Genomic DNA, 10,691 nt, shown 5'->3' on the forward strand with positions numbered 1-10,691 from the left:
GAATTCGTGGGGAACGGTTTTTTCCCCATGTAAATCCTTCCCGTTAATATGACATTCCGCTTATCGGACTATGACCGAGATTTTTGGGCACAGCTGGGGTCAATGACACGTATTATCCTCCCGTTATTATGACCGCGTCACGCACCCCTTTGAGTGGCTGCTTAAGTTTCTCAGGAACAAAGTGACACAGTTAAAGTGGGGCGCAAAGGATTAGGGTGACTCGAGGTGTTGTTGTCCTCAACATTACTCATACCTCTTCTCGGATTGCTAAAGCAGTGAAGCACTGAAGGTTGCCTTATTGTTTTTTGAGCAACACAATGACATTAATAATGTTTGCGTGATCAATAATACTCTTGTACAGTTAGAAAAGCTGATCACTACAAGCTACTCCAAGCAGTCATTGCTGACAGACTTTTTTGTATTAAATAAATTGTTGTACAGCATCATGCGTACGTTTTGTTCTGCCGTGCATGCCCTCTGGTCCCCACTGGACCGCTTTCTCGTTATTATGACAATTCGCTTTATGACCAAAATCTGCGGGAACGGACGCGGTCATATTAACGAGGGTTCACTGTACTACGTTCCGGCTATCGGACGTTTTTAAAAATTTCAAATAGAATTTCAGTGGGTGGACATCAATTTAGTCGCATTAGTGCTGCTTGGCTCGATAACAAGAAAGTGTTTCCGCACAGTTGCAGTCGATGACCTCCGCTTGTCCGAGTTTCACCATAAGGGAGTTTTAGCGAGTCGTTGTGCCCGAACCAAACGACCGATCCTGACGATTCGAAAAGCGTATGGAAATGCGAACTCCATAGACTTTTAGCAAATCGGAAGAATCACTCATCCCCAAACGTATTCCAGATGAGCTTGAGCAGCAACTGGTTCGTGGTGGACCATTCACATGTCTTCTTGTTGTAAATGTGCCATATCGCAGTATACTTTCAGACTTACCCCGCTTTCACTTTGCGGAAGGCTGTAGTCCAGACGGACCACGTTGGTTATCGTGTTGTCAACGTGATGTGAAGCAGACGCCGGCACATATTTGGGAGATACGTTGATGAATCAGGAGAATGTACAGGAGACAGTTTTGTTTTGAGAAAGGTTAATCACCCGTGTGCAAGCATCTCTCGATAGTTAGACCAAACGGGGAACGACACAGGGATGAACACCTTGCATGACTTTAATGCGCCTTGTATATATACACACAAACTACACACGGAATATATGGCATCGTTGGCATCAGTAAACATCAGGAAGTCCCACAGCAGCTCCACTAACTGCTGTAAACAGCCGCCATCTTGCCTCGCGTTGGGTCGATCGGTCGTGCTCGTCGAATACAACGAAACGATTCAGGGCGAGTGGGTCGTTCGTAGTAAGAGATCGCGTGCGTGACCGCGCTCCCCAAGTCTCGCTCACCGATTCGTAATGCGCATGCGTGACACTCGAATCGGTCGTTTTGTTCAAGCGAAAAAGACTCGGGAAAACTCCCCATTGACCGACCAGATGCCTTATTCGGTTAACTGTAAGCGCCATCGCTGCATGAAACGGAAATAGTTAGAAATCACTTTGTTTCGTATTTGTTTGTGTGTCTGCTAGAGCTCGAATTTTTCTCTCGTCGCATTCTAGTTGCCTTCTGTTTACGATCAACCACGCCGGCGACACGGAACCCCATTTGCTACGAAGAGGAGGACGTTGGCTGGCCTTGCCCTTCTGGTGGATCGAAGATGAAATTCTACTTCAATAACGGAACAAAACGTTGCAATAAATTTATCTACTATGGTTGTGGAGGCAACAATAACCGTTTCGACAGCGAGGAACGATGCCGGAGAGCTTGCGGACGTAAGTACAATTTAGAAGGCGTTAGTTCTCATCGCACGCTTTAGTATTCCCTACTACGTATTCCTCTATATACCCAATCCAAAAAGTGTAATATACATCATCAACGCAACTGGTCTTCATACCACGAGGCTAACCTTTCAGCCTTTTGAAACGTATCAAAATAGGTCATTTGTTCACACTTCTCAAATCCTGTAGCATTTAATGTGTCGAGTTAACAGAAAAGCAATTAAATGATGTCCCCCATCCCCCAACCCAAAGAAGGTAGAAATAAAGTGCTAACATTTTTGCTGCGGGAGGACGTCCCGCTACTATTGGGTACATCCTAACAGGACCGGCGTCTACCTAGCGCCTCTCGTGGGACAAGTGGGAAATTTGTGCCCCCCTCCCGGTATTCTTGCGTCCCGAAAGGTGTCCTCTTGGCGCCCCCCCCCCCAGGCTCGTTCAGGGAGAGGGAAACCCCCCTCAGTGGACGCCGGCCCTGTCTTGTTGCAAGATCGTGCGAGATAACTGGAATATTCTTGGAGGCTTATATGCGAGTCTAGCTAGAGTCACTAAATAAGCTTCGCTTCAGAGTATGGACACTGAGTTCCAAGAACGAGCATGCGCCATCTTGTTTCCTCGCTCGGTAGCGACACGCATGGGCTCTTCAGAGCGCACTATAGCGTTCAATGCCATCTACCGTGCGCGGGTAAAATATTCCTTTCCCTTGAAAGTAGCTCATGCTCACCATCATGAGCTCATCTTGGCATCCTCGGGACATTCTGGTGGACAATTAATACATGGATTATCGCGCAGCAATCATTGCAGGCTTCTCTATCCTACGGCGAGCATTATGTTTGCCGTCTTTGATCCTCAACTGGGGATGGTACCGGTATGGTGCGGAAACAAGATGGCGCTCCTGCTCTCACTTGGACCTCAGTGTCGATACTCTGAAGCGAAGCTTATTAGTGACTCTACATCTGGCCATACAGTATTTTCCTCGAACAAGGGATGTGCTTCCTAATCGTAAATGATTTGTGTAACACATGCTCGGAAAAGGTTTCCGCCCTTTGTTGAGTTGCACTTACCACTGTATTTCTTTTTTCCTTAATAGCTCGATACAGAATGCCCATGAATGAAAATTGAGAGAGGTACGTCTACAGCATTGAATGCGTTCTGCAAACAGTTCTTTCTAGCAGTTTAACGTCATGCTGCAACGTAACGACGCTAGTAAAGCCATTGTGTCTACTTGTTGGTACTGTACGCCATTTTATGTCATTACATGAAGCTGCATATTCGTTGCTGTTTTCGATTTCAAGACATAAAACTCGATTATGTTACATGTATATAGTATTGGGGTCAGATGGTGTGTGTGTCACATACGACGTCTACAGACGTCAACATGGGCTAGTGATATGGTGCAATAACAAACATATACGGTTAGATTATGTTAGGTTCTGCACTGCTGCTAAAAATAAGGCGAAGAGCACAACGAGCTTGAAAAGAATGAAAACTACTAAGGACAGAACCACCTACAGGGGCCTTACAGTGGTCAACCGGCTGACATACCAAGCTCGTCCCCAGTAGCTACGATGCTTGGTTGACTCATCAAACTCGAAGACTGAGCACGAGCGCCGCGTCTCAAACTAGATCTGAAACCTCCTTTCGTTGCACTTTGGCGTAGAGCAAAAAAAAGAAAGGAGAAAACAAAATGAAATCAATAAAACGGAGCCAAGGACCCATTTCTGCGGATTTTCGGCGAAATTTCAGTAATTGTCGTTGTGTTACAGGTGCTACACTTGCTATACCGCGTAAAATGACCACAAGGAAACCCATTTCCGCAAAGAAAACGTTAGGTTGACTTTGGAAAATTCCGGGGTTCAATTCAAAAAATTTAATTTCAATCAATTGAAATGAAATGGTGCCAATGTGTGGAAAATGTTCCTGGCAGACAAAAAAAAATCCATTGACCGCACGTCTCTCCGTTGCCTACGTTATTTATACTATGATATTCTATCATGGTTGGTGGACCACCCTGTATATGCTACGTGTCAATATTTCAGCGCAAGTCACGTTGGTACGATAATGTGAAGGCATCCTAGAGTGGGCTTACTATCCTACGATCTTACTATGTTTACGATCCTAGCGAAGGGGTACCAAGAAACCCCTCCTAATTTGGAAGCTCTTTCGTAGCGACGAAAGGAGGTTACATGGGCACGCCATGCGAGGGGTAAGGGGTTAGAATCCCAACCCACAGAACAAACAAAAACTTTGAATGAGCAAATTAGAATGGTGCAAGCGAGCTGGTGTGCTATAGGAAGAGGTAACGTTTGGCTTGGTTTGGTTTGAAGGGGAAGAAAATTGAGATTTTGGCTTCACTAAATGTGAGGCCCGCAATTCCACATAAATTGCACCAGTTACTTTAGTGGAAAACTCCTGTAATGATGATGCCAATGAAGGTGAGCAGGATGATGGCGATGCTGATGCTGATGATTAGTGGTGGTGATTCCGACCGAAAGCAAGTACACACACACTGAGATGTCAGAGAACGCGCAAACACGCAACACGCAAACAGTCGAACAGCAAAACCCACAAAACACACACAGGCTCAAAACTTGTTGTCTGCCCATCAATGTCCCGGAAAAATTTCACTATGGCGGAGAACGCCCGGTTGTCTGACACTGATTCCAGGGCCCAAGTGCTTTTGAAACGCTGCGCGGACGGCCGTCCACTGCTGCCAGCTCCGACTGTAGAAGGCGACGAGCTTCCTTTAGTTTTTGAGGAACACACAATAGGAAGAAGACACTCAAGATGATGCATGGGGAGTTTCATCGCCAGGGGCGATACAGAACACGTGGGGTGAGTGCTGGAATCAGAGCCATCTTCAACAACGAGATCGCCCGACGTTTTGATAGGCAAGGAATGGAATCAATTTTTGCCGCTCAAACTAGAGCGGACAAAAAAGGGGCGGGGCCAACGACTCATTTCCGTGGATTTTCGGCAAATTTATTTCCGAGAACTTATTTCGGCGAGAAAGTATAGGCAGCGTGCTAATCAATGGTGCACTCATTTTAAAATTTTCTCACTTCCACTCCTTGCATTCAAGAACGCGTTTGCGTTGTCATTGACTCATCAGGTATATCTTAATTAAATCCATGCTTGATGTCAAAATACCGTTGACTTAATGCATTAGCGGGAAGCCTGCATCCGGTTCGATTTGACACCCTATAGTTGCGATAACAGGATACGATGCGCTTCTGTTGTATTCATGTAACCTAACCCCTGGTACATTTCTGTTGTCTGGCTAAGAATTACGATGTTCTTATTACTTTCGATCACTTTGGTTCCCTCCCATATCCTGCATATCAGCAGGACTCTCGCCCTCCTCCCCCTCTAAAAATTGCTTGGTCCCTGGCAAAATCCAGCCCACCAACGCTCCCCCCCCCCCGGCAATGAAACTCCCCATTCATCATTTGAAATGAAGTTGTCGTTGTTCTTGGTTCACCTTTCTGACCGCACAGACTTCGCAACTGGTCAGCAGTCTTCCAAGAAGGTCACGAAGTGGTTGTAGGCGGCAAATTTCTTGAGAGAGAACATTTAACATCGAGTAATATCATTTACCTTAAAACGCTGTATTTAGGTTCTGTTACATTATTTTAAAGTTAAAGGTTAGTCCTCGTCATCTCTAGGCATTGTGAAGTAGACGAGCATCGCCCAGTACCAGACGACGAACGCGAGAAACGTAATGGGAAACGCCATCTGGCAGAATCCATCCACATCGGTCTTGACAGCCCCAATATTCTTATTCAGCAGCTCATGCAATGCCTTCTTGATGTTTTTTTCCTGCCTCGCATCCGGTGTCGTCGCAGAAATATCGTACGCAGTGTGAGCAGCAGGTGCCTGTAAATGAACTATATTATATGCCTGGTTCGTTGCTATGGGCTTTGAAGCTATTCGTGGATGTCATAGGAATCATAAACGCATGTTCAAGATCATCTTCGCCCCATCAGTGTCAGGACAAGAGACCGCCATGTTATTGTATAGACAATACAGCACTTTGTAATTTGCAAAGTATATGCTTATGGAATAATTCATACGAGTGGTGTTCAAGTCAAACCGGGACTTTCTGTCTCCTGAGTGTACAAATGGCTCGCGCTACTTTTTTTTTTTTTTTGTCATTTTCACACGCGACAGTAGTCCGCGTTCACCACGTGGTGGTCCAAAGTTTGTGCAAAACAGAAGACACGTGCTGGTCAAGATGGCCGACAACGAGGTGAGCGCGCACATCGAACAGCCAATAGTCATGAAGTTTCTCGTGAATGAAGGCGTAAAGTCATCTGAAATTCACAGAAGACTTCAGGCTCGGCATGGCCACGATACACTTGGCCGCAGCAAAGCGTTTGAGTGGTGCACCATTTCACTCCTGAGTCTAAACGCGCATCAAAACAGTGGAAGCATCAGGGCTCGCCAGCTCCCAAGAAGTTCCGAAGCACCCAGCCTGCGGGTGAGGTCACGGCCACGGTTTTCTGGGACAAGGCTGGCGTTGTTCATGTTGATTTTCTGTCCAGTGGTACCACCATCAATAGTGCATATTACCGCCAGGTTCTGAGGGATGTGCGCTGAAGCAAAAGCGGCCGCGCCTCATCACCAAAGGAGTCCTCCTCCAACAGGGCAATGCACGCCCGCATACCGCGCATCTCACAACACGCACCTTACAGGAACTTGGCTGGGAGTTGCTGCCACATCCCCCTTACAGTCCAGACCTGTCCCCAACGATTTCCATCTCTTCGGGCCACTGAAGGCGTTCTTTGAGGGCCGGCACTTCAGCTGCGACGACGAGGTCAAGAATGCGGTCCGATCATGGCTGCTACGCGCCGGTAAGGATTTCTACGCTGCTGGCATCCAAGCCCTCGTGAAACGCTGGGACAAGTGCATTAGTGCAGCTGGAGATTACGTTGAAAAAATAAAACTAATTTCTAGCTTGTAAGTTCATTTTACTTTTGCGAAAAATGAAAAGTCCCGGTTTGGCTTGAACACCCCTCGTACAATGTGATCATCTTTTATGTGCCGTTGCTTCTAGATACAGCTAGATAGCTAGATACAACGGGCTGCTGCGATACAGCTCGCGATTTTTCTAAATGTCTTGGGAATACAGGGTGCGATGTGGTACAGCAGAAACTAAAACTTAACCTAGACAAATTTTACACGAGCGACTCAGAGAAAGTAAAAATAAATAAATAAATGAAATGAGGGTTGTGCAGAAATTTCTATTGAAATACGGAATAACCGGTGGCTCCAGCCAATCATCCCGCTTGTCCATTACGTCGTCCAGAGACAGCCAGTACAGAGCTCGTTCAATTCATGCGTGCAGACCTAATGCTTCCTAGCGCAGTTCTCATTCATGGGCCTGTTTCAGGCCAGAGAAGCGTGTAAAGCAGTCCTTTGTGACCAGCTCCCGTGGAATAGTGGTTATTGGATGGCCGCTTTAAACACCGAGACAGGGAGGTAATGCGGGTTCGAATCCCGCACCGGCTGTGCTGTCTGAGGTTTCTCCTGGATTTTCCGAAGACTTTCCAGAGGAATGTCCGCACAGTTCCCCATAAAGTCGGCCCAGGACGCTCACTACCCTCTCCCCTGTCCCCCGCTTCTTCCTGCTGTCCTCTCTTCATCTGTCCACGTCTGTACGCCGCACATAGCCACAGTCGCTTCGCGGCGCTAACACAGAAAAAGTTCTTTAAGTGTAGCTACTTCCTTGCGTACTTAAGAATCCATACCAAACTCTCACCGGCTGCTTCTTCGGCTTTGCCATGGTGTACGCCACAACGAACTCCAGTACGGCGGCGATAACCATTAGCTCACACGTAAACAGCCACAGGTCCAAGAAGGTGACGTATGTGACGTCAAAGGCTTGCGTTATTTGCGTCACTATCGTCAGCACCGACGTGATACCGAGGATCACGCGCGCAGGTACAACGGCAATGTCGATCCAGAAGCCGGCCCAGGACAGCATAACCACCAAGCTGCTGGGAAGATACTTCTTGAACACCTGAGACGTCAGTTCACGTCGGAAGGTGAAGTTGACGTTGAGAACGGAAAATGTACCTGCGGGGGAAGCAGACATAGAAGGGAGATTGATATACCTCTGGACGCTTCACTCAAATTGACAGCTGAACGCTTCAGGTGCGTGCTTCTTTGTCGACACTGTAGCCCTGTTCAAACTACACTCTTAAAAATGAACTTCACCGCATAGCACGCTCCTAGCCAACCATTATCTCGAATGATATCGTTATCTCCCCTGATTTGTTGAAAACGAGAGGCGTGCGCCTTTTTGTGACACTTATGCTGTTCATAATTGTCACAAAAAAAGGCGTACGCCTCCTGTTTTCAACAAATCAGGGCAGATAACGAGTTCATTCGAGATGATGGTTGGCTAGGAGCGTGCTATGCGGTGAAGTTCATTTTTAAGAGTGTAAGAACGATACGAAATGATGTCAACCAGGATAAATTATGCTGCGGCGCCCACTGATGCCTAATGTAGGGCTCCTCTTGGCAGAGTCGTTCCCGGCGTCACGCACTACACTTATCACCGATGCAGTGAACGCGGCAAACTACTGCAGCCAACCACCACATAGCACGCTCCTAGCCAACCACCATTCCGAAAGATATCATTATGTGTCCTCATTTGTCCAAAGAGGGGGAGGCGCCCATCTGGGACATGCATAATGTGCCCCAGATAGGCGCCTCCCCTTTTATCAACAAGTCAGGACACATAATGATATCATTCGGAATGATGGTTGGCTGGGAGCCGCAGTCAAGTTCTGCTTTGAGAGTGCAGGTGATATCCGACGCTGGAAAGTTGGCTCTCGAAGTTGGAAAGCGGAGATTCGGGCTATGGGAAGGCATAAGTGGAGGCTAAACGATAGTGACAATGAATACCACACACCAGATGGAAGCACCAGCTTCGTAGACGCTGTCACGGGTGTCTCCATTGAAAAGCTGGAATCCTCGTTATCACTCCGCATGACGATGCTCTTCACTTGCGCGATCTCCCGTACAGCCGCATCACTGGTCCACTGCAGCTTCACCCTGTGGCTAGTGTCGAACACTGTGCGCGAAAACAAAAAGGTAGTGTCACGAAAATGTCCATAAAACAGTGTGGTTTTCAGAAAGGGTTCTTACAGCAGCGAATGGTGAACGGACAACGCTGAACGTCTAAGGGGAAGAAGGTTACATCGATGTCGCACTGGACGTCGAAATGGTATCTGCGGCGCAGACGACAAACTGCAGTTATGGCAAATAGAAGAAAATAAACAGAGTAGGGTAGTTCCATTTGCCTAGATGCCCGCTTACTCGGTTCCATAATATAACTGGTATTGGCTATTCTTGTCCTTCAGTACCCGTCTGAATGGTTTTCAGGTGCTTGTGACTTTGTCATTCTTGCGACCTTCTAAGCATTCTAGGTCTATGCTATAGGCAAGGACAATGTTGTTATGCTATACCTTGTGATCCTTAGGAGATTCTTATCCTTGAAAAGAACGGTACGACGTACAGCGGTTGCGATAGACGCACGCTTAGCGTTGTCAAACGCTATTGTAGGCGTCCAGAGACGATCGGCAATCGAGGTCGGTAGAATCACTCCCGGTGACGGGTCGCCTACGTCGGCCAACCTCGAGTCGCGCCACTGCTCGAACATGTACATGTGCAGCTCAAAATGCTGTAAAGACACAAGGAAAGGTACCGAAGCAACATTACAAACTCAAATTTCGTGGAGCTCGCAACAGAGAGCTGCCGTCTGTCTACATTACTTCGAAGCTTATCTGCATGACCTCGGACACTTCTGTGGGGAAGCTACGAAGAAGCTTCTGGTCGCATTAAAGTGAGAATGAATTCGCTCTCCATCTTAACTGAAATAAATGTCCTGCGGGAGAATTCGACTTCAAACAACTCTGCTACGACTCCTTTCGCTCGAAACCGACTTATTTCCAGACTTTTCGTTATTTGTCGGGCGAGTTGGAGGCGCAAACCCGCGACCACAGGGAGGAGCGGGCACAAGAATCTCCTGATCAGCTGACGTGACGTTTACGTGACGTTCTCCCAAGGATGGTCACGTGTGCTCTTCCACACTACCTCCTAAAGTATTCTCTGCACTATACAGGACGCAAATAATTCTGCAGCAGGAGCGACCGGAGCCTGGAGCCAAGGGAACACCTTCATGTCGTCACACTGACGTGACGAGTAAGTCTCTCAACGCGGGAATTTCAAACCGTGTAGATTCCAACGGTTTATAAGGCCCATAACGAATGATGCCGTTCAAGTCAGCGAAAAGTGAAACATATTGTATTTAGTAAATCAGGGCTACTCATGGAAAGAAATTATTTTTTTCTAAGTCAGAGAACGTACCTTTGATAAACTTACCGAATTGGTTTCGCTGATACTGCCAGTTTGAAGAATTTCCAAGTTGATGTAAACAGGTAGGGGTTGTCCTGAAGTTGAAGTGTCTCATCATTAGGGGATTTTGTAATTGGATGTTAGGACTAACCAGTCGAGGGTGGTATCGTTTCGTCGGTATAGTTCGAAGGAAATAGTTCCAGAAGACGAGATTTGCTAGCGAAAGAAGACAAGTCCTTACGTCTGCCAACCGGGTTTCACAGGAACTTACTTGAACGCGTGGGCGCAGGAGACAAGAAATAAGGCGGTCAGAGAAATGGATGGCCACATTTCTGTCCTGGTGAAGTGACGGAGAACATCAGAGGGTACACTAATGGTGGCAAGGAAGCCGGCAAGTCACACTGGAGGATGATGGGACCAAAAGAAGGAAGACGACAAAATTAATGCGTGCTACCTCTGCACGTGCTTCTTCTTCGGCGTCACAA

General features: G+C 47.2%; 1 protein-coding gene across 2 annotated transcripts; it reads right to left on the reverse strand.

Moving 5' to 3' along the window:
- Positions 1-5,459: 5,459 nt before the first annotated feature.
- On the reverse strand, positions 5,460-10,691 carry LOC135399014 (glycine receptor subunit alpha-4-like). 2 transcript variants are annotated; one of them, XM_064630639.1, is made up of 8 exons: positions 10,478-10,691; positions 10,358-10,422; positions 10,234-10,301; positions 9,318-9,532; positions 8,998-9,080; positions 8,762-8,923; positions 7,604-7,920; positions 5,460-5,718 (listed from the first exon to the last, which is right to left on the reverse strand). In XM_064630639.1, the coding sequence occupies exons 1-8, from the start codon at positions 10,534-10,536 to the stop codon at positions 5,488-5,490; spliced, it is 1,200 nt and encodes a 399-aa protein (XP_064486709.1). In that variant the 5' UTR covers positions 10,537-10,691; the 3' UTR covers positions 5,460-5,487. The 2 variants fall into 2 exon arrangements, with proteins under 2 accessions (XP_064486709.1, XP_064486710.1); XM_064630640.1 differs by lacking the exon at positions 10,358-10,422 and having other exon boundaries at positions 10,478-10,557.

This window comes from Ornithodoros turicata, chromosome 6 (assembly GCF_037126465.1).
Source record: "Ornithodoros turicata isolate Travis chromosome 6, ASM3712646v1, whole genome shotgun sequence".
In the NCBI taxonomy this organism is placed as follows: Eukaryota; Metazoa; Arthropoda; class Arachnida; order Ixodida; family Argasidae; genus Ornithodoros; species Ornithodoros turicata.

What these genes read in the sequence shown, in the direction of transcription:
- LOC135399014 (XM_064630639.1), bottom strand. Translation starts at nt 10,536, where the DNA reads ATGTGGCCATCCATTTCTCTGACCGCCTTATTTCTTGTCTCCTGCGCC. An exon ending in AACGATACCACCCTCGACTG is followed by an intron (nt 10,302 to 10,357) that starts GTTAGTCCTAAC and finishes CTTCAACTTCAG; the next exon opens with GACAACCCCTACCTGTTTAC. An exon ending in AATCTCCTAAGGATCACAAG is followed by an intron (nt 9,081 to 9,317) that starts GTATAGCATAAC and finishes TCTGCGCCGCAG; the next exon opens with ATACCATTTCGACGTCCAGT.